This window comes from Salvia miltiorrhiza, chromosome 1 (genome assembly GCF_028751815.1).
Source record: "Salvia miltiorrhiza cultivar Shanhuang (shh) chromosome 1, IMPLAD_Smil_shh, whole genome shotgun sequence".
Lineage (NCBI taxonomy): Eukaryota > Viridiplantae > Streptophyta > Magnoliopsida > Lamiales > Lamiaceae > Salvia > Salvia miltiorrhiza.
The window spans coordinates 52,117,702-52,141,855 of record NC_080387.1 but is presented as its reverse complement, the minus strand read 5'-3'; the positions used below and the strand labels follow the sequence as shown (position 1 = coordinate 52,141,855).

The 24,154-nt window shown below is 33.5% G+C and overlaps 1 protein-coding gene and 1 long non-coding RNA gene across 2 annotated transcripts; one reads left to right on the top strand and one right to left on the bottom strand.

Moving 5' to 3' along the window:
• The first annotated feature begins 5,314 nt into the window (after positions 1-5,314).
• Positions 5,315-6,732, top strand: LOC130993476 (uncharacterized). Its single transcript, XR_009091677.1, has 2 exons — positions 5,315-5,866; positions 6,491-6,732. It is a non-coding gene; the product is annotated as an uncharacterized LOC130993476 (long non-coding RNA).
• Positions 6,733-17,319: 10,587 nt separating this feature from the next.
• LOC131009761 (indole-3-glycerol phosphate synthase, chloroplastic-like) lies at positions 17,320-19,636 on the bottom strand. Its single transcript, XM_057937172.1, has 6 exons — positions 19,460-19,636; positions 19,078-19,152; positions 18,930-18,974; positions 18,671-18,840; positions 18,245-18,347; positions 17,320-18,149 (listed from the first exon to the last, which is right to left on the bottom strand). Exons 1-6 carry the CDS (start codon positions 19,634-19,636, stop codon positions 18,072-18,074), a joined length of 648 nt encoding a protein of 215 aa, XP_057793155.1. The 3' UTR covers positions 17,320-18,071.
• Positions 19,637-24,154: the final 4,518 nt, after the last annotated feature.

Below are 24,154 nucleotides of genomic sequence, written 5' to 3'. Positions count from 1 at the left end.
CTAATGAGACAATGCGGTTTGATCATTGTATATCATCCAAGAAAAATCATTCGAAAGTAGAAATATAATTTAATGTTATTTGGAATGTCGTGGCTGGAAAGAAATAAGAAACAATGGATCTATGAATATAGACGATGCGATTAACTATAGGGTGAAAAAATTCAAAGGCCAGCTAGATATAATGTTTTGATGAAGTTGTCACGGTGAAGATGAATGGTGTCCCTGATCACATTATCCGTCTTCGTCTTTTTCCCTTCTCACTGCGGGATAAGGCGAAGTCGTGGTATCATACGCTGCAGCTGGGAGAGAATATCATATGGGAGGACTTAGCTCATGCGTTCCTACGCAAGTTTCATCCGCCTGGCCTTACGTTGAAATTGAAGATGGACATCGTGCAGTTTCAACAGTACGAGGGAGAAAAGCTAGCGGAGACTTGGGAGTGGTATCAGGAAAAGCTCAGAAAGTGCCCAGGCCATGGATTTGAGGAAGGCACACTCGTGATTATGTTCTACAATGCCTGCGGGGAGCGTACAAGGATGCACATGGATACAGCTGCAGGTGGCTCTCTACTCCAGAAAAGCATTTCTGAAGCATGAAGCATTATTGATAGTATGGCTTCTACGAGCTACCAATTGCCATCTAAGCGAATACAATTGAAGAAAGTTGCAGCTGCGTCTAGTTCTGATCCTATTGCAGCAATGGTTACTCAACAAGCAGCGATGGCTACACAGCAGAGAGCAATGGCTACACAGCAGACATCAATCACTAATAATATTAGATTAGTGATGATTGATGAGTGGATCACTAATCAAATTAATTAACATTCTTAAGTTATATATAATTATAAGTTTCTTACTAAGAATCTTGAATTCTTAGTAATAATCTTAGATTAGTGATGAGTGATGAGTGATGAGTAAATCACTAATCAAATTAACATTCTTAAGTTATAATTACAAGATTTTTACTAAGAATCTTCAATTCTTAGTAATAATAGTATTAGATTAGTGATGATTGATGAGTGAATCACTAATCAAATTAACATTATTAAGTTATAATTATAAGTTTATTAGATTCTTAGTAATAATCTTAGATTAGTGATGAGTGATGAGTAAATTACTAATCAAATTAACATTATTAAGTTATAATTATAAGTTTCTTACTAATAATCTTGAATGCTTAGTAATAATATTAGATTAGTGATGATTGATGAGTGGATCACTAATCAAATTAACATTCTTAAGTTATAATTATAAGTTTCTTACTAAGAATCTTGAATTCTTAGTAATAATCTTAGATTAGTGATGAGTGATGAGTAAATCACTAATCAAATTAACATTATTAAGTTATAATTATAAGATTCTTCCTAACAATCTTGAATTCTAAGTAATAATATTAGAGTAGTGATGATTGATGAGTGAATTACTAATCAAATTAACATTATTAAGTTATAATTATAAGATTCTTCCTAACAATCTTGAATTCTTAGTAATAATATTAGATTAGTGATGATTGATGAGTGAATCACTAATCAAATTAACATTCTTAAGTTATAATTATAAGTTACTTACTAAGAATCTTGAATTCTTAGTAAGAATATTAGATTAGTGATGATTGATGAGTGAATCACTAATCAAATTAACATTCTTAAGTTATAATTACAAGATTTTTACTAAGAATCTTCAATTCTTAGTAATAATATTAGATTAGTGATGATTGATGAGTGAATCACTAATCAAATTAACATTCTTAAGTTATAATTATAAGTTTCTTACTAAGAATCTTGAATTCTTAGTAATAATGTTAGATTAGTGATGAGTGATGAGTGATGAGTAAATCACTAATGAAATTAACATTATTAAGTTATAATTATAAGTTTATTAGATTCTTAGTAATAATCTTAGATTAGTGATGAGTGATGAGTAAATCACTAATCAAATTAACATTATTAAGTTATAATTATAAGTTTCTCACTAACAATTTTGAATGCTTAGCAATAATATTAGAGTAGTGATGATTGATGAGTGAATCACTAATCAAATTAACATTCTTAAGTTATAATTATAAGATTCTTACTAAGAATCTTGAATTCTTAAGTAATATCTTACATTAGTGATGAGTGATGAATCACTAATCAAATTAACATTATTAAGTTATAATTATAAGTTTATTACTAATAATCTTGAATGCATAGTAATAATATTAGATTAGTGATGATTGATGAGTGGATCACTAATCAAGTGGATCACTAATCAAATTAACATTCTTAAGTTATAATTATAAGTTTCTTACTAGAAATCTTGAATTCTTAGTAATAATCTTAGATTAGTAATAATTAATGTCTAAATTTTCACTTGTATTTCAATATATATTTAATTTTAATGTTTTTGTATTTTTATCTTTGATCAATTTATTAGATGATAAATGAAAAATAAAATAAAAAAATACAAAAAAATAAAATAAAATAAAATTAATTACCGACGGCATTTGCCGTCGGTAATTAGCGGCGGAAAAATGCCGTCGGTAATTTTGGCCGAACGGCGGTGGTGCTATCGCCGGATGTCACCGGCGGTGGTGATTAGCGGCGGCCTCTTGCCGCCGGTAAATAGTGACGGCAACGCCATCGGTAATAAATAATTTGTATTTAAATTAACATATATTTAAATTAGTGACGGCACAACCGCCGCTAATTAGCGGCGGTTGTTGTGCCGTCGGTAATGCGCCGGTAATAGGCAAAAGGCGGGTCGCCGTTTTTGCCGCCGCCGTGCCGTCGGTAATTGCCGGCGGCGACTTCGCCGTCGCTAATTTTGGCCGCTATTTTCGCGTTTTTTTTGTAGTGTCAGACTTCATCGACTATTTTCTTCCAATAATTGAGCTTGGTGTAAATTTTATTGCAATAAAAAGATAATGACAATTAATATACAGATTCAAATAAAAATCATTGAATACAAATAATTTTTATTTTATCCCGAGATCATTTTCCGACGTCAGAAAACGACATTGAGAATTAGGTTCGAAAACTCGAGGTATGAAGTTTAGGGTGTTTATCTTCGTTTCCCAATTGTGTTTCTTGGCACTGAAAAGTGATATCGGGATAAAGTTTAAAAATATTTCATTATTGGATATAAAATTGTTTCTCTAGGATATAACTGACATTGAGCCCTAGCTATTTTTCGGACAACACAATATCCTTTTTAAAGCTCTATAGCCATTAAGCAGTGGTTCTAGCCATTAATCACCATATATATATATATATATATATATATATATATAGGGGTGGGCTATTCAGAAAACTCTTCTTAGACTATAATATAGGAACTAATTCAAACCATAGATCCGTAGTAGTTGGACGGTCAAGATCTTGATTTGCCAATTAATTTAATTTGAAGCTATTTAACCAATAATTCATACGTTTCTATCAGCGAAGGTGTAATACCCCGTTTCCCCGAGCTAAATTTAGAATTTATTTTCGAACTTAGATTTAAGATGATTCACGCCGGATTTAGAAAAAGAATTTATTTTAATTCCAACAAAAATGATTTACAAAAGCATTTGTAAATTTAGTAATTAAATTTATATGCATTGCATATTTATTTAATTTAGCATTCAAACATTTTCATGAGCTATTTATTTAAACAAACAATGAACGATTATTACAGTTTTCGTATTACAACCCGGAAGATTTTTATTTTATTTTAATCCCTCCCACTACACCCACTACCCACTACACCTACTCCCTTCTTTTGCAACTCAACTTTTAGCCATACTTTTGTTAAAGTAGGCTGTCTTGTCTCCCAACACTGCACTATAACTTAAAGAAATATCCTTAGTAAAAACTCCTCCTAAGCTAAAACAAACTCCTCCTCATCCTTGCTGGAACGAGTAATCAGCCAAGCCATGCAGAACCAGCAAAACAGCCGATCAACTCCTCAAGGTTTTATTTTAAATCCCTTGTATTGTTAATACCATCAAAGTATGTTCTTACCCTTCACAGCACCAAATCATTTCAGATTTTCAGCAACATAAAAACCCATGAGATTCTGTTAAAGATTATACCTTTAATTCATTTGCATAAATTTTCTTCGAGTATTATTCAAGACAAGCAAGGAAATTCCATATAGCATTTTCAGATTATGCACATAAGAGAGTGGACAAATGACATTCATGTATTCGTACTTTTACATCAAAGCATGTTTGTTTTTAAAAGAAGAGAAGAAAGAAGAGTCTTGAGTTTTGTTGGTGCTTGTCGTGTCTGTGTTTGCTGTTGTTTTTGAGTCGAGGGAGGCGGCGGCAACTCCACCGCTGCCATGGGATGAGACGGCGCAAGGGGGGGCGTCTGTGTGTGGGCGTGTGTTGTGAGGGTCTGAGCGGAGAACAGTGGAGCGGCAGCTTATCGCTGCTACTCGCCGGAGTCGGGGAAGAGAGCGGCTTCCGCTGCTCGTTGGCGGAAGTCAGAGAGGAGAGGGCTAGGGCACTGCGGCTCTGCCGTTATCCTCCAGCCACGGATGGAGAGAGGGGAGAGCAGTGGGTGACGGCGGCTTATCGTCGCTACTCCCCGGCGAGCTTCCGCGGCGGCGGGACTTTTGAGCAGTCGAGAGAGAGAGAACATGAGGCTTAGCCTAGAGTTTCAGGCGGCGGCCGGAACTAGAGGAGAAGGGAGATAAGAGGGCGGCGATGGTGGCGGCATGAAGCTGCTGCCGTCGGCCAGAGTTGAGCAAGGGCTCGGCGAGCCTGAATCCGAGAGGGAGACAGAGGCGGTGGCTGGTTCCAGCTGCTGCGGCCATCGGGTTGTGCAGGTGGAGGGAAAACGAGGGAGAAGAAGATGGGGGAGAGGGAGAGGCAGAGGTCCAGTCGCCGGCTCTTCGCCGGAGGAAGGCTGCGTGCGCTGCTGCTGCAGTTGAGAGAAGGGAGAGCAGTTGAGGGAGAGGAGAGTCGGAGCGGCGCTCGTCGCCGGGAGTGGTGGCACGCGGCCGGAGGAATTCTGAGAGAGGGAGAGATGCGAGCAGCGTGATATGAGAGAAGGGGTTTGGCGTGAAGAGAGTGAGAGGGAATGGGGGCGCGGATGATGGGGAAAAGAAGGGGGAAGGGAGTGTTGGGCTTTAGGTTTGGGTTAGGGGTTGGGCCGATTTAATTTGAAGTGTTGGGCCGAGAGTTGGGCCTTTGTCTTAAATTTTGACTTGGGCCGATTTTAATTGAGGGTGGGCTTGCGAATTGGGCTCAGTTTATTTAATTAGTTATGGGCCGATTTTTATGAGTACTTGGGCCGAGATTTTTTTATTAAATGGGCTGGATTATTTCTTAATTTTGGGCCGATTTTCTTTTATTAAGTTGGGCCTTTGATTATTTTAAATCATGGGCTGCCCAAGTATTTATTTAATTGGATTTGTGCAGATTTTATTTAAAGGAGCTACACTATTATAATTAATTAGACTTATTAAGTTTAATTAATTATTTTCAAAGAGTAAATTTTTATAATAATATTAAATTATTATTATAAGCATATTTTAAGTAATTTCTTATTATATGCCAAGCATGACATGAATTTGCATGACATGAATTTGCATTATATTTTTGCAATAAAAGTATTTAAGATTTAATTGGTTTTATTTATAATTCCAATTATTAAAAGATGAGTAAGAATATTGTTGGTGTTCTTAACTCAAGAGAAAATGTTTTCAATTATTTATTCATTAAATTTTGAAAACCCGGCTAAGTGAATCATAGAATATTAAGCACTACACCATGACTTAAGATTAGATTCAAGGAGACCTATTAAGAATAGATTTCTTGTAGGCTTTGAGCATCAGGAGGATTAGCACTGCTATTCCGATTCAGAGATAAGGTTAAACGACAGGCTTTGCCTATACAGGTGGGCATTACTTTCCAAATGTACAAAGTATGATTGAGTTATTAAGCTCTAAATGTTTTCAATGAAATGCAAATTATTTATTTAATGTAATGAAAACTGTTTATCCAATAAAATGTTTATGTGCACTCTGCTCTGTTTAAGGCTCGTACAGTTAATCAATTGAGGTTCTCTTATGACCTAATACGTTGTTTGAGGATTGTGTACACTTGTTAGTTGACTCGGTGGGTTGATCTCCATCGGGCTCTAACCAGAGGCGTTATAAGGGTGCTCGGCTGGATGTGTTCCGGAGCATGAGAAATATCAGGCCTGCCTGGGTAGCGTCCCGAGGTCAATTCAACTTGTCTGGGTTACGCCCTCAGTTCAAGTAAGCGGGAGACAGAGATCCGTCGGTGGCTAAAAGGTCCGGGATCACAGCGAGTAACAGAAAGGGAGTGTGACATGTGCGCACAAATGAAAGAAAATATTTTAACATGCTTAGAAGTACTTCTTTCAATTTAAAACCTTCTAAGTCATGTCAAGTATGATTGGATAAACTGTCTTTATTAAAATATAAAATGTTTCAGAAAATGCATGCCCACTAAGTACATTAGTACTTAGCCCAAAAATACTTTCAAATGTTTTCAGGTTGGCTGGCTGGTGCTGACGGGACGGAGCTGAGGCTAGCGATAAATTCCTATGTTAGACTTCCGCTGTAGCAATTACTCATATCAGTCTTTTGTTTTCCCAACTTAAGTTCTTCATGTTAAATTTCAAATGATATACCTGACCGAGCTTAGACTCTTCACTACTAAATTTATGCCAATGAATGTCGGTTGTCAGAAGCATGAAACAAAACTTGTGATCCAAAGGGGCATAGCCCGACTTTCTATCCTATTTCGGGTTTTTACAAGGTTGTTCCTTGTTTATTTCTATGAATTAGTTGCACCTCGATTATATTTATTCATTCAAGAATTGGGGTGTGACAGAAGGACATATTTGTGATTTTATTTCTGACGATATCTCTCCAACTACTCTTCTCCGAAAATTGCGCACAGTCAATAAGGAAACTTAATTCTTGTTATGATTACAATTGGTTGGTTGGATATTCGTAGGCATCATAGTTATATTTAAATATGTTGTGAATTATCAATATGTATAAATCTATTGATATATGTCGTGAATTATCAATATGGCAGTATGAATTACTAACTTGATTGCATGAATTATTAAAACATATTCTGATTGTACGAATTAATTTTGATTTTCATACGAATTATTTTTGATTTACGTACGAATTATTTTGGTTTTCATACGAATTATTTTAGACTCAACTCTGATTGTATGAATTGTTTTTTATTTTCGTACGAATTATTTTTTATTTACGTATGAATTATTTTTTGTTTATGTATGAATTATTTTAAAGTTAAGTTGATATTATCAAATTGATATCTTGAATTATCATTATAAAATTGATATTAAGTTTCTAACGTTAATTTTGTAGAAATTAAAAATGAAACATATCCTAAAATTAATCATGCAATCCCTTAAAATTTGGAATCATTGATTACATTAAAAGAATGTTATGAATATATGTATGTAATTAATTCAGATTTGGCTGAAACGTAATTCCCTTATTTAAGGAAAAGATAGTTATTAAAATTCAGAAATTACTTTTCTACCCTAATAATAAATATGGCGTTAATTACATAAGGAAATAATGATGAAGATTTGTCCGTTAATTAAAGAAAATCCAAGGGCCTACAATAATGGTTCTTATTTTATAGCCTAATCTTGATTTTTATTTTAGCCTCCCCCTATATATATATATATATATATATATATATATAGGGGAGGGCTAGGGTGAAAACACCCCTTAGTGTATAAAATAGGAATGATTTAAGACCATTGATCTTGATGAATTAATGGCTCAGATCTGTTTTTATTGTACATCCGAGATTCATAAACATTGTGCCTTCAATTCGTACCATTTTAATTAGTAAAGGACAAAATGGGCATTTAAATTGTAACTTCCGTCTCCTATCAATCGGTTCCGAAATTGATGTCAATTAAACATGGAAAATAAGATCTTTCATATCTGATTACATAGTTTAGCAATTAACTTGATTTTTCATTTTGCATCGGTCTCTCTCTCTCTCTCTCTCTCTCTCTCTCATTGCCATTTTGAACTGAGCCCTAGTTGTGCCTACTATTCTCGTCTTCCCCGGTCAACCTCGTAACAGTGAGATTTATGGCCGCCATCTACAGCGATTCGATACTTCCATTCGAAATCGGTTGTGTGTAGGAATTGTAGACCGTCTGATTTCGTAACTTCGCCGTCGATATTCGACCTGCAATTCAGAGCGACTGGGATTTTAAAACTCAGGAACTTTGGGTATGGCTGGGACGAAATCTAATCCGCCGGGTGAGTCGAAAATGAACGCGTATTTTTAAATTTTGTTTGTGGTATGAAATAATTTTGTGTTTTGTATGCGATTTAAAATAAAAGGGGTTAACCATGAACTTTTCACCGTTTGTTGATAAAGATTGTTTGAGTTTTGTAATAATTCGATGAAATTAAATGCATCTGGATTATATTGCATCATCTTACTTGTATGCAGTTCATTTAACGAGTGGTCAGGGGAAAAGGGCTTGAGATAAATGGATGAGGTGTGCGATTTTTCGAAATGGGATGAACTGATACCATATGCACTTGGGCTAATATTCAAGAATCTTTCTCTTATTGAGCTGCTAACTGTAGTACGAAGAGTCTTCAAGTCTTGGGAAAGAGCGGTGATGGAGTTATTCTGGAACCAATTGTTATATTTGGACCAGAGGCTGAACAATTTAAGGAGGTTAGCTATTGATGCAGGGAAAGCTCCTGAAGCAAGTGATGGTGTTGGTGAGGAGAGTTTTCTGGATAAACTTTATCGTGAATTACTAATTTCTTATGTATGAATTGATGATAAACTTTATCAAAGGATTATAGGTATTCTGAATTCATGTGAAAATATAATGAATTCATGTTGTATTATAGCGTAGTTCATGCAATTCATATCGTGAATTACCAATTTGTTATGTATGAATTAATGAAAAATGTTATCAAATCATCGGAGGTATTCTGAGACCGTGTTATACTATAGGTAAAATCATGGGATATTCGTAGCTATTAATATTTATTTTTATCGTGAATTACTAATTTGTTATGTATGAATTGATGACAAACTTTATCAAAGGATTAGAGATATTCTGTATCCATGTTAAAATATGACGAATTCATGCTGTATTATAGCGTGGTTCATAAAATTCGTATCGTGAATTACCAATTTGTTATGTATGAATTAATGAAAAATGTTATCAAATCATCAGAGGTATTTTTCCAGCAAATATATATGAATTTGAAATTCCATCATTATTGATACTCTTATCATACATTACCCATAATGAATTAATAAGACAAGTGGTATGAATTAACAATAAATATATATGAATTTGAAATTACATGCGATCACTTACACATTATAAAAATGCATTCATCCAATACTTCACCATAGTTCGTAAGATATTGCATCAAATAAACAATGATCTTAATTAGCATGTAGAACAAATATGTTTGAAACTTAATATTAACAACAAACATTACAAGTAGAGGAAATTCATTCAGAAAATTAAATTTTACAAAATATAAATACATGCATCAGGTACATATTATTTGATATAGACTTAACTTCGCACATGATTCTTGAGAAAATGTAAGAAGATTAAATCTGTTAAAGTAATGTGAAGCGTGCAAAGGATTATCCTTCAAGCGTGCAGAGGATTATCCTTCAATGTTCACGAGGAGCACACCGTGTGTGTTGATGAGGGCCGTGAATCAGATGAATGACGTTCAGCAGCAAGTCGTTGCAACGCTGGGGTTCGACCATCTGCTGGATCTTCCAATTCAGGACCTTCCTGGGAAGCTGAAACTACTGGGTCATGGATAGTTGTAATGCTAGGAGGTCGGAGATTGTTCTTTCGTCTAGGAAGACAATACCTGTTACATAAGAGGATGTTTATCGGGTTTTGGAATTTCCTAGAGGTTATAGGCAAATTGTGCCATTCAATAGCGGCGACAATACACCGCTATATGAGGAGTGGATAGGGCGGTAAATTAGTTTTTAAGTATGAATTAGTTTGTGTTTGGGTGAATCGTAAAATGTGTGGTGCCGAATTCATGTGAATTGATGAGTAATTCATACAGGACCATTTCTCAATTCACACATGGTTATTATGTATGAATTATTAGTAAATGTTTGGTGCTGAATTCATGTGAAATTTCAGACTGGGGAAAACAAGCATGGTGTGTGAATTGAGAACTTGTGCTGTTTGAATTAGAAAATAATAAAACATTTTGATATGCTAAAGGTTCTTGTCGTGGCTCCATCTCCATTTCAAGTGCAATACCCAGATAGTGAAGTAGCGGTAGGTGTAGTCTGTTTTTGTGATAACTCTAAATCTAGTATATCATTGCAAGGAGATAATTAATCCAAAATGAAATTGCAAGAAAAATTCATCATGTTTTTATTTTAAACATTGAGAATCACGAAAAAATTCCCATCAATAGTTTTAAATAGAGATTTCAGATGCAACCATGAAGAGTTTTAAATAGAGAATTCAGATACAATCTCGACAAATTTCCAATCAATAGTTTTAAATAGACAAATTTTCAATCAATAGTTATAAAACAATGAATCACATAGCTCACTTGAATGACTCATATTGACTTTCGAATAGTGTGGAAATTGTGATTACTGGTTTGCCATCTCTCTGTAATGTTTCGATATGAAATATTGTGATTATTTTTAATTGTGAAATATTATAGATATGCTTGGATATGGAAAGAATTAATTTATTAATTAAATAGATCTTCCTAACCGATTATGAACACTAAAATTACTTTGTTAACCTTAATTGTATTAGGCGTATAATTCCAGCATTAATAAAAGGATGATTTCAGGCCACAAGATCTTCAAGATCCTATGGATGAGATGCGTTCCTATTTTATACAAAAAAAGTTGTTTTTATTATAGCCCTCCTCTATATATATATATATATATATATATATATATATCAGTGGTTCTACTAAAGCTTATGTCTACATCAACCCTAATATTTTGGTTTGGAATTAGATTTAAATTAAGACTCGAACCTTATTAGAACAGATTTTTGTTGGGTTCCTTTAGTTAGATTAGATTTTTGTTTGGGTTCCTTTAGTTAGATCAGATTTTAGTTTGGGTTCCTTTAATTAGATATTTAATTTATTTTTATGTGATCCTATATACTATAACTAATTTTTTTTATCAGTGGCGCGCGGTGATTTGAATAGGTAGGTTTTCAGAAAAGTTACAGCTTTAGTTCATTGAATATTTTGCTAATAATTCTAATGAACATAATAAAAAATATAACGAACAAAGGAATCGCTCATTACTTTGTGATATATACATGCTCAATAAAAATCAGATAATGATCGTTATATAATTTTAACGAACATATTAAAAAATATAACGAATAAAGGGAGTTGTTCGTTACTTTGTGGTGCATGTTCAATAAAAATCAGATAATATTCATTATATAATCCTAACGAACGTATTAAAAAATTTAACTGATAACTGAATTGTTCGTTACTTTGTGATACTCGTTCAATATAATCAGATAATGTTCATTAGGTAAAAAACGTAATACATAAGAAATAATTACTTATGAATTCCTAGCGTACGTATCTTCCATAAATGTATCTTCCAATAATATGTTGATATGGTTAAGATATGATATGGTAATTTACGTTATATGGAAATTAGTATTTTACAATCCTTATTTATCCTGAAAAAAAAAAATCGTAAAACACATGTTCGCTATCTTCTCCCTTTAAAAGTCACCACACCGACACCATATTCATAAGCACTCGTGATACCAATTTTATTTTCGTGATTACAATGAGCTACGGATCGAACTTGGACTGAAAGTGAGAATCCTAATTAATTTGACTCGTAGCTTATTTTAAAGTCCAGTACTGCAAGCTTAAATTTGAATTAATAGTTTTTTTAGTTAATAAAAAAATTGTTTTCATTTTTTTAGGTGAAAATTTGTTTATGTTAAAATTGATGGTAGTAATTAATATGAAAGCGTGTTGGTTTAACTAAAGATCCAAAAGTACAAGACTTCTATACATGTAAAAATGGTGGTTATAAGTCAATTCGTGAAATTATTGTTTTGCCGTTTTAGTGATTCCCTTTTCAAAGTAATAAGGAAATGTATTCTCCTATCCAATGCAATGAAAGAATCATCGAAGTTATCACAAGCTTCAATTAATTTTTGTATTGGATAATTTCAGAATGGCTTTAATATATGTGTGGATGTTTGCAGGTCGTGGACAATTCACATAATGTAATAATACAATTGTAGTGTTTTATTAAAGTATGTCAATGATTTGCACCGTACGATCATCTACACAAAATAATTTTATAGATGCAACAAAAATTTGATGCGCGACTATATATGTAATTTCCTATTTTTATTTCTTTTCTCTCCACATACAGGGGCGGATCCAGGATTTAACGTTAGGGGGGGCTGACTTTGTTGAATTACAGCATTTGAAAATATTTACACACGGTTCGGGGACGGGTGCCCTCGAAGAATTTTCTTTTTTGAGTATTTCGTACACTTCCTTTTCATACATTTTTTTAATAGTGGATTGAAAGCACATAAAGACATACTTCCTCCGTCCCTAAAATAACTTCCTCTTTTTCCATTTTGGGACATCCCCCAAATAACTTCCTCTTTCTTTCTTTCCATTTTTGGAAACCTACCCCACCACTAATAATACTTTATTTATTCTTACTTTTCACTTTTCACCACTCTCAATACTAATTATAACACTTTTCACAACTTCCAATAATAATTATATCACTTTTTCTCCATTATCAATACACTTTACAACTTTTTATTAAAATTCGTGCCGTCCCCAAAGAGGAAGCCATTTCAGGGACGGAGGGAGTACTTTTTATGCATTTTTTTTAAAAAAAATGTTTCATTTTCTAAACAAATGAACTAATTTTCATTATTAATAATTCGTAATTTTACTTTTAACTTGAAAATTGACTCAAATTCAACATTAAAAATTATTAAAAAAGAAAAATAGGATAAAAATAACATAAATGTAGCAAATCAATATATAATATTAAGCAATTACTATGAATAGTTTGATACTATATTTTTTCTTGTATTTCTTATTTATAATTCACATCGCATGGGTGAACGTACTAGTTACAATTTAAATAGAAGTGTTTTAAATAAATAATTAAAAATTATTCTACTCCATTTCAATCTTCAATATTATCAAATTAAATTCAACAAAAATGAGATTAATTTTGATATTAATTCTAAGTTGGGATTTTAAACTACATACCGTGATTTGCTTGTTGAGATGATGGAAAATTATTAAATTCAAATTGATCAAGACTTTGGAGTCAGAGACAAGAACTATGATTTTTTTTAGGGGACGAGAACTACCGCTTTACTATTGCTGATTTTGCTTAGGAATTCGTGCAATGCCTATTTTCTTAATAGTTTGCTAACTGTCAGTTTTATTTATATGTTGAGATTATGTAGAAATCTTGTTTTTTAGGTTGGGCTGGGCTGTGGGCTAGAATTTGGGCTGGGTTATGTAGATAGGGAGAATATATATAAGAGAAAATATTGGGCTTGCACTGGGCTGGAGCCCAGTGCAGCCATACTGTAGATCCGCCCCTGTCCACATATAAATACGAGCCTCTTGTGTTATGTAGTAAGACTTAGAGCATATGTTTTAAATTGATTAATTCATCTAATTATTCCTTTCTTTGGAGATCCTAACAATGATTTGATTTTATAGTTAATTTAGCTAGTATTATTTAATACTATATGTGGCCAAATTTATTTTACGTAAATTATTATGTGCAGACACCCGAATAGCATGCGGCCAGGTCGGGTCCGTATTGACCCGACCCGAACCGAATAGTTATATTAATATTTTCACGATTGAAATCAAAATTTAGGCAAGTGTGTTATTAGTGAATAAGGGGCCCACTTTTAGTAGTGAAAGAAAATATCCAAAAAAAGAATTAAAGTGCACACTTTTGTGTGACGTCCTAAAATGGCAAAAAGTGCACACTCTTATGGGACGAAGGGAGTAATAATAATACTCGTAAAATTACAACGACCAAATAAATTATTCCTAATTAATTACTTTATGATAACGAATGCAACTCCATGAATTTATTTTGTTTAATTCAAGAACAATGTATTGTAGAAATGCACGTTGGTTAGTTAGTTAACGACTGAAAAAATAGTCGGTAATAGTAGCCTCTTGTCGTAAAAATTCGACCAATTCCTAAGTTCAATGATAGAAATAACGGTCGTAAATATAAAAAAAATGATCATTAATTTGACAATCATTTTTTCGGTCTTTATTAATGTTGTAGACGACGATGCAAATGGAGACGCCATTGAACAGTCGCTAACGACCATTTTTTTGTAATTTGCGACTATTTATTCAGTCTTTAAGACCGCATTTTCTTGTAGTGTTGGTAAAATATTACTTCGTTTTGCATCTAATAAATACAACTCAACTTGTTATGAATTTATTAAATGATATGAGTCGAAACCTACATAAGTATTTATCATCATCATCATTATAAATTCATACACTGTTCATTAAAAGTTAATAAATAGGTTAGCTTATAAAAAATTATCTTTGAATTTTGTTAAGCCAACACGATACCATATTAGCCTATTTAATAAAAAACTATATTTAATCTTTGCATTTTATTATATATTTAAATATATATTTATTTATTATACTATTGTGTACTGTTTTGGATTCATATTAATTTTTCCCTTGCCATTTCTGTTTGTAAATTTTAAATGTATGTGATTGTAAATTAAAGTATTTATTGCATAAATTAAAAAGTCAAACATCTAGGTATAAGATTGTATTTTTCGTTTTTATGCTTTTAATTCACCAACGCACCTAAAAAATATATCACCTAATAAAAATACATAAATTCTACTGCATGTACATCAGTGCGCTGGTCTAGTGCATTTCGATTTTTTTAATGAAAAAGTATCATATACGTAACGTAGTATATCGAGTCAATTAATGGATTGAAAAAAGGAACATGTTTTCGATTAATGCATGGCTTCTTCATTAATCTTTTCTCTAAAGCAATTAATCAACCTATATATCATTAATTTCTAGATCAATTAATATCATATGTTATAAGTCAACCTATTATTAACTTTTAATGAGCATAGTGTGAATTTCTAGATTAATGTAGGTTTCGACTCCTATAATTTAATAAAGTCTTAATAAGCTGGGTTGTATTTATAGAAGCAAAACGACGTAATATTTCATCAAAAAGACAAGGATTGAAAAGAAAAAAGAAAAATCATATCAGCATGACTACACCAAAATCAAATACGGTGATGTGGATTATAGCTTTGGTGGTAATACTAATTGTATCAAAGGAAATTGAGGCGTTTGAAAGTTGGCCGATTAAAGACCTGAAAAGATGCTACAAAAATTGGCGGCCGGAATGCAAGTCTCGACTTTTGGATGACATATGCACAAGACCTGTGCCTTCTTTAAAGGGCGTTTGTTGCGATGTGATACTTAATAAAAAGATTAGTGAAGATTGCTACTATACTATTGTTGAAGACTTGAGAACTCATAACCGTTGCCAACAAGACTCAACTAGTATGATTTACGCCACGGCTGCTTCGCTTTGGCAAAGTTGTTTCCAAGGAATATATTGAGATCTTCCATCTACTATGATTCCACCTTTACATTTTATTATTTTCATTTGTAAAAAATGGTTGTAATAATAAAATATCATATTCTACTATTGTCCGTAAGTTTAATGCTATATTTACTCATGAATAGTATCCATGAGGACCTGACTGCGCTCGATTCTTTTTCTTTTTATTGCAGAGTTTTTTTAGCTAATCATTTTCTGTTTCCCTCTTCTGTCATGACCTATTGAATGTAAGAAACATTAATGTATTGTTGTCAATTTTTGTATTGTTTATGTCACCATTGGAGCTTTTACTATTTGTTTTTTTTGTAGGTACTTTAGCGTTAGACCTGTTGTCAACTTTGAACTTTTCTTTCTTTAAAATGAAAAATCTCTAATTAAGATATCCCTTACCCACAAGCTGACGAATTAATGGTGTGGTATTTGGTGAAGCAATATGGCTTTCAATATTAATTAAATGCATTGCGCTACATATCACCAAAGAAAATTCATTCTTAGTAGTACAACAATTTTTTATTAATGAAAAATAATAAAATTTAAAAGTGGAATCATAGGATATGGAAAATCTCAATATATTCCTTGGAAACAACTTTGCCAAATCGCAGAAGCCGTGGCGTAAATCATACTAGTTGAGTCTTGTTGGCAAGGGTTATGAGTTCTCATGAAGTTTTCAACAATTGTATAGTAGAAATCTTCACTCATCTTTTTATTAAGTATCACATCGCAACAAACGCCCTTTAGAGAAGGTACATGTCTTGTGCATATGTCATCCAAAAGTCGAGACTTGCATTCCGGCCGCCAATACTTGTAGCACCTTTTCAAGTCCTTAATCGGCTAACTTTCTGTCACGGCCGAACTTAACTAAGGATAGGTAAGCCGGGAAACCGTGACTAGGGAAGGGAAATTAGGAGAGGGGACAGAAAGGGGTGATAAATAATTATAAAGGAATTAAATTAAGATTAAGATGTAATATGAGAATAAGTCACACATATATAGACACTACTAGAAAAACGCTCATAGATAACGGATTTTATCCGTTATCTATGAGCAAAAAAACCGTTGTGTATAGTGGTGTTATCTATTCTATACGTCATACACAACGGTTTCAAAACCGTTATGTATAGTAGCATAGATAACGGTACGATGCGTCATACATAACAATACGCATCCGTTATCTATAAAGATTATACATAACGGTTTTTTACCGTTATGTATTAAGATTTTTCCGTTATGTATTACTTTTTTTTTATTTTTTTTTATCATAGTTAACAGTTTTTTGCACTTTTTATAACGGTTTTAACCGTTATCTTTGATAGAATACATAACGGTTTTTCACCGTTATGTATTAATTTTTTCCGTTATGTATTATTTTATTTTATTTTTTTATCATAGTTAACAGTTTTTTGCACTTTTTATAACGGTTTTAACCGTTATCTTTGATAGAATACATAACGGTTTTTTGCACTTTTTATAACGATTTTTTGCACTTTTTATAACGATTTTTGCACTTTTTATAACGATTTTAACCGTTATCTTTAATTAGAATACATAACGATTTTTTGCACCTTTTATAACAGTTTTTTGCACTTTATATAATTGTAGTATATTTTTAAATTTTGCAATTTTTATAAAACGACAAAATGATAAAATCAACGATGACAATATTATATATCATCCAAAAAATTCATACATTATTATACAAATGAACCAAATATCAAGTATACATCATCAATTAATGGCCGATACATTCTGTGACAGTTGCATCAAAATATATACTCTAGAGTGGTGGCATCTCCTGGACTTGAAGCATACCAAAGATAGCTTTGTTGCACAGGTATATCGACCTGGTATAAACACAACCGGGTGCAAAAGCAAACATTCTTCAGGAGTCAAGTGATGAAGAAACATGTAGATCTAACAAAGAAAGCAAGATTCATGTATATTTGTTGGTTGTAATAATTTCATTTGAAATTAGCTAGTGTAGTATGATAGCAAGGTCCTGCTTCAATACTTGTTTCTTTAAACAGGATAAGAACACAAAGCAAGTTAAGAAACTATCACATAATCTGTCAATAGGCCTTCCAGTTTTCCTCTTTTTCCTAATTTTTTCTTGACTTATATGTAGACTTAGCATCTCATTGCAATTTAGATCATTGCTTCATATCAGCTTAACTGTAGAACCAAGACCAATGCGGGAGAGAAAAAAAAGAGAGAGAGATTTACTCCTGTTTTAGAATTGAAGATGCGAGTAAGTTGCCCTGATGTGGTGGAAATTGACAGTTTCAAGTTTCCTGGTCCAATATTGATAGTTTCATTCTGTGCAACATCCATCATAGACATAAATTTTCGTCTCCTTCCTGCATCATTAAGTACAAGAAAATCTTCAGAAACAGATTTCAGTTTCCAAAAAAATTATTTACAAGGGGAATAGAAGGAATATCTGCAGGTGTGAAAAGTCCAGACTCTCCAACAACCTGAGATTCGTGAAGAAAGGATTCAATAGTATCGATATAAATAAAATAAAACAAGGGGAATAGAAGGATTGAAAGCTACTTTAAACACTGCTTACCATAATTCCTTTCTCACGTATCTTTTGTCCACGCTCACCTTGAAGAAGCTTTTTCGTATTGGCTATGTCGAGCTCAAATGTTTCTAAAGGTGCAAACAATGAACTGTCTCATTATGTATGTACTGTGTGTGTTTGTAAACTGTAAAGGGTAAACTGTCTAATAAAGTTGAGAATTACTGATATATAAAGATGTATCTTTGCAGTTTGCACAGTTTAGTTGAAACTCATACATTAGAGGTGCAAACGAACACATCAGCCACGGCTCATAAATGCAGAAATTTTGTCAGGAAAGGAAAAACAACAAAAAAAAAGTGAAGTAGAAATACCAAATTACTGAGTACATAAAATGCCCCAAATAGACGATCATAAAATCAGAGTTCATGCATCATAGTACATGAAGTAGTTCATGGCAAAAGTGAAAAAGGCCAAACCTCAACCAATGCTGTCAACCCAAACAATTTGCAAATCTTGGTCATGTACTTGATATCGAGATCAGGCAAGATCGCGGCAATCAGAAGAATTGCATCTGCTCCTTTTACCCGAGCATAGTAGATTTGCCATGCATCTATCACAAATTCTTTACACAAGAGAGGGCACTGAGTTCAAGTTTGCAGAAGTCAGTTAACATATTGTGAAAAGAAGCATTAAACTACACATATGGAGATACCCATAGAAGAATCCATACCTGTACTCCAGAATTCCTAATGAGCTCTAAATTCTCAAAGCTTCCCTTATTTGTCAGGAAAGGAAAAACAACAAAAAAAAACCCTCCTATTAGCCAACCATGTAAGGTGTATCAGAGTTAAGAAAAAGCAAAACATATAAACTCATACTTGGAAATACTTCTCGTCGGTTAAAACACTAAGGCAAGCAGCTCCACCTTTTTCATAAGCTTTAGCGATCTCAACCTGTAAAAAGATTGCCACAAGATTCACATGCTCACCATTTTGCTATATTCCTTAAATAGAGAAAGAGTCAATGCAAGTTCAGTTAATGTCACTTGGATTCTTCTTTCATATGGGAAATAAATCAAGTAGAAGCAAACAAAGCCTTTAAACAGGGTATAGATGCCATATCTTATCAACCACAACAAGTGATACTGATGAGACCAATAATTTAGAGCACTTTACAAGACTCTTTTTGGACATGTTGTATTAATTTCTTCAGGTTTACAATACCCACAATGGATGATGAAGAATAAAAATGTAGACTTACAGGATCAAAATTCTCTCTCAGAACTCCTCTGCTCGGAGACGCCTTCTTCACTTCAGCAATTAAGTCGGGAAACCCAGTCCGTGAGTTCGCCTCTTTCAGAGCTCCAATAAAATCTCTAGCTGGTGGCGCTTTATCCAGCAGTTTCTTGAGCACCAAGTATGGCTTCTTCTCTTTCATCTACCATTTGAATCCAACAACACATTTGTAAAAATCAGTATCCACAAAAAGAAGCCCTTATTACAAGATAAACTCAAAAGGACCAAGATAAATTAGCAAATATCAGAAGAACACCTGAGCGACTTCAACGTCCTTATTCCAAACGATCTCTTGGAATATCAATCGATTAAAATTAGCTCAATGATAGAAATTATCAAGGGCCTTAGAATATCCCAAATTTCCAATCCATGTAAACGCGGGAGTAAAACAAGAACCTATCAAGCTCCCCGTTATAGTCGCCATATTTATAATCAACTTATCGCCTTAAGCAGTTGCAGCTTCACATATCAAACTCATAAAATTCGAGCTCAAACCCTTGAATTTCTAAGAAAACCAGAAGTGGTCAATCTGCATTAGACCGGACTAATTCTTCAAACCACTTGTAATATCTTCCACATGCAAATGGCATAGCAACTATTAATTAAATTAACCCCAAATCCCATCAACAAGATTGCAGCTTTGAACAAATAAAACCGTAGAAAACATCAAAACCCACCAAACAGAACATGATAACCAAATATCATCAAGCATGGTAAAGGTCACAATCAAATTCTAAAATTGGAATATACACTTTGTCATCAATAGAAAAGGATACTAGAGGATATCATAAAACAAATCATCTTTGGAGCAAAAATAAAGAATGTAAACATACAAATAAAGCCCTAGTTCAATCGAGACTTATTAATTTCACAATTAAAAAGCCCTAGTTCAATCGAACCTGGAATCGCTGGCGCTGCAGAAAGCAAAGCAGGGGCTCGCCGTGGCGAAAAGAGAATGGGCGGCGGCGCAACGAAAAGCGAAAGGGCGGGCGACGGCGACCAGATGTTGAGAGCAGATGAAGGGCGGCGCCTCGGCGAGCAGGGGTGGCGGCGCAACAGGCAGAGGAAGGGCGAACGGCGGTCCTCCTTTTGCAGACGAACGAAAATTTTGAGGAACCAAACTTGCAGAGGAACGAAAATTGCAAAGGAACGAAAAATTCAGAGCGGGATCGGTGGTGTTAGGCGCGAAAATGTTTAGCTGAAATAACCTAAGGCAAAATCTATTCCTTTTTTCTTTTTCTTTTTTTTTCACTTTTAATATTCAATTTTTGGTATTTAGATTTTTAATTTAGATTTTATATAAGTGTTACTTAATGATAAAACAAAAAAATGTTATGATTTTTTTATTTTTCAAAGTCTATATCTAGGAATAAATTCAGATTTTAGGATAAACAATTTATATGTTATTTTTTAATATAATATAATATAATATAATATAATATAATTTTAAAAAAATTAATAAAAAAAATTATACACAACAGTTTTTAGATACGCTCAAACATAACGGTTTCAAAACCGTTGTAAATGACTCTTATACATAACGGTTCTTTAACGTTATGAATAAACCGTTATAAAAGATGGTCATAGATAACGGTGGCTTAACGGTTTTGTAATACCGTTATGTATGCAACTAATAGATAACGCAAAAACATAACGGTTTTTCAAAAACCGTTATCTATGGATATAGACAACACTACATAGATAACGGATTTTTCCAAAACCGTTATCTATTCCTAAAAGTGCGCTCATACATAACGGTTTTTGAAAAAAACCGTTATCTATGCACTGTTATGTATGTAAACTTTTGTAGTAGTGAGATAAGAGCGAGTAATCGGTCAAGAGTATCCGATTTAAGTGTTTATACAATAACTTGATTTGACAATCCAACATAATAGGATAATCTGCATCATAACTGAGTGTTCGCAGCGGAAATGGGAACGTGATACATGTATGAAGACATGTATCGCCAAGAGTTTATTTAGTAAATATGACAAAGCACCGCACGACACCCCATCATCACTCATCACTGCTCAACCTGCACATTTAGAAATACATGCAGGGCTGAGTACAAAGTACTCAGTAGACATATGCTGAAAATCATATACATACTTAATAACTGTAAATTGTCATGCCATTTCAATAGTATAACCAAGGGTTTTTACTTAAAAAGGCCCAAGCATACTAAATTCATTTGTGATTCTAAAGTTCGTCTGATCAGACTAAGTTCTTTTGTAATCTATCATATCTGAAGCTGTGTGCCGGAGAGGTGGCCACCTCTCATGGACACTTGACCGGCCAACCCGCTCGATGACTCACAGTCACTGTGTACACTAATCCCGGCAGGATAGCTATCCGCTCAGGATCCGAATTCGATTATAAACTGGCAGATAGATATCATACTAAAATCTAAAACATTTATGGCAAGACAATAGTTGAAATAATTTCAATTCAAATATTTCTGAAATTAATAACTTGCTCGAATGTAAACATTTACTTTGCTGGATATATATATATATATATATATGAAAGTAATGCCTACCTGGTTGCAGTTTTTTGCTACTTAAGAAAATGATTCTCTTTCCTTAGCGCGATAGGTTACTCAGGCGCTTTTGTTTATTTGAACCTTTGATAACACGAAAACATGTGTTCGAGTGAATAATAGAAAAGATAACAACAAATGCAGTGAATCACTATTCACTCATTTCTCTAACTACCCATATTTCCTTAAACGACTGTATCTAACTCATATACAATCGTTCTTCCTTTATCGAAATACTTCATGTACCTTTGAGGATGTAGGAAATCCCATTTTATAATGCCAATCACCAATGTATATTGCTACTATTAAAAGAACTACTAAGTCATTAATAAATTCTAAATCTTAAGTCCTAATGAAAATTTCACTGTGAGATTTTAGGAAAAATAATAAAAGAAGTTAACTATAAAAAGAAATTTTCGAGAAGATCTAATAATTTCAATATTTTAACCATTTAACAATTAATAAATCTTCAATAATTCATTTATCAACTTTTCCATCTACTATAATTCTACCAACAAATTCTCATGAAATCCTTCTCAAAATATTTATATATGTCAATAGCTCATTTATAAATTAAAAGTGATATTTTATCAACAATAAAACTTTAAAATCCTTAATATGAATTATTTTGAATCATTTCAATCTCAACAAAGCTGTATAGACTCAACTTCAACTAATAAAATGCTTTTACTCCGAACTCGTATGGAGTCGAATTTTATATCAATAGAAACCTCTTTGAGTCTAGTTTAATTGAAAAAAAAGTATGCTGCAAAACTCCAAGTAGTTTAAGAGATATAGCGATTTGCCCATCGCCTACCAGATTCGGCATTTTCTGCCAACTGAAAGTCCAGATTTTTGAAAAATAGCAAACGTTACCGGAATGACCTCAAATTTTATATGCAGATATCTAACACATATATATTCATAAAATAAAAATTGTGAGAGCTAAATATCATCATATGGTTACTGAAATAATTAACCTAATCATCTGCCTCACGACAGTTTCAGCAGATACTGGCAGTAGACTTCTTGAATTTTAAAAGGGTAGTAAACAAAGTTCAAATGACATGAAACTTTGCACAAATATTCACCACACTCCCATATATACCCCAGAAATTTCCCATAATACAATAGAAACGGGAACACATCGAAACAAGGGCGTCAACTTACCCCTGTCCAAGTGAGCACTAATGGAAGTTGTTCGTCGGGGGTTTTCTGGTCGTCGTTCCCCGATGGTGTTTAGCTGCGAAGGTCTACGACTTAGTTTTCCTCGTGCGAGGTAGATCAGGCTACACAACGGTGGTTTCTCGATCCTTTTTCGTCGTAAGGATAGTGAGAAACGAAGGCCGTAAGTTGTGAAAGAAAAGGAGATAACAGTAGAGAAATATGCCATTTTGATGAAAACTTGTTTTTGTATTGCAGAGAGAGATTTCAGCTACCCACTACAAGCCTTTCTTACACCAATATATACTAAGCTACAGAAGATACTAGAATAGCAGCCAAGACTAAACCCTAACCAATGGAACAGTACAATATAAAAGACAAAAACCATTCTGCTAAAGTAAATAAAGCAAAACAAATGTTCAAGACTTTAACAACCAAGTCACGTGCTAATCCTCATGCAAGGTCTTGGTTGACTTTGATCTTTCATGTTGAGATGCAAAAGGCACAGCTGGAACTTTATGCTTAGCTGGAGCTTGTTTGTCATAATCTTCAACAGCCCCCTTCAATTCGAGCGCAGCCAAAGAACATACTCCCAAGGCATTCTTTAGGCGAGAGAAGAATTGCAAACTAAGAGGTTTGGTGAGTATGTCTGCAAACTGATCCTTCGAAGGAACATGTCTAATGTCGATGAGACCAGCTGCAACTTTGTCACGAACAAAATGGATGTCCAGCTCTATATGCTTTGTCCGTGCATGCATCACAGGATTTGAAGCTAAAGAGATTGTGCTCATGTTGTCTACCCAAACTACAGGTGTTGATACTTTGATAGACAATTCAGAGAGAAGAGACTTGATCCAAGAAATTTCTGCTGTAAGCTGAGCTAGGCTTCTGTACTCAGCCTCAGTACTCGATCGAGATACAACGGCCTGCTTCTTTGAGCTCCATGAGACAAGATTT

Excerpts from the sequence above, each read along its gene's own strand:
- LOC131009761 (XM_057937172.1), bottom strand. The coding sequence starts at position 19,636 with ATGAAAGAGAAGAAGCCATACTTGGTGCTCAAGAAACTGCTGGATAAA. Across the intron at positions 18,975-19,077 it reads CCGACGAGAAGTATTTCCAA|GGAAGCTTTGAGAATTTAGA; the intron begins GTATGAGTTTAT and ends CTGACAAATAAG. Across the intron at positions 18,150-18,244 it reads TACGTGAGAAAGGAATTATG|GTTGTTGGAGAGTCTGGACT; the intron begins GTAAGCAGTGTT and ends CACGAATCTCAG.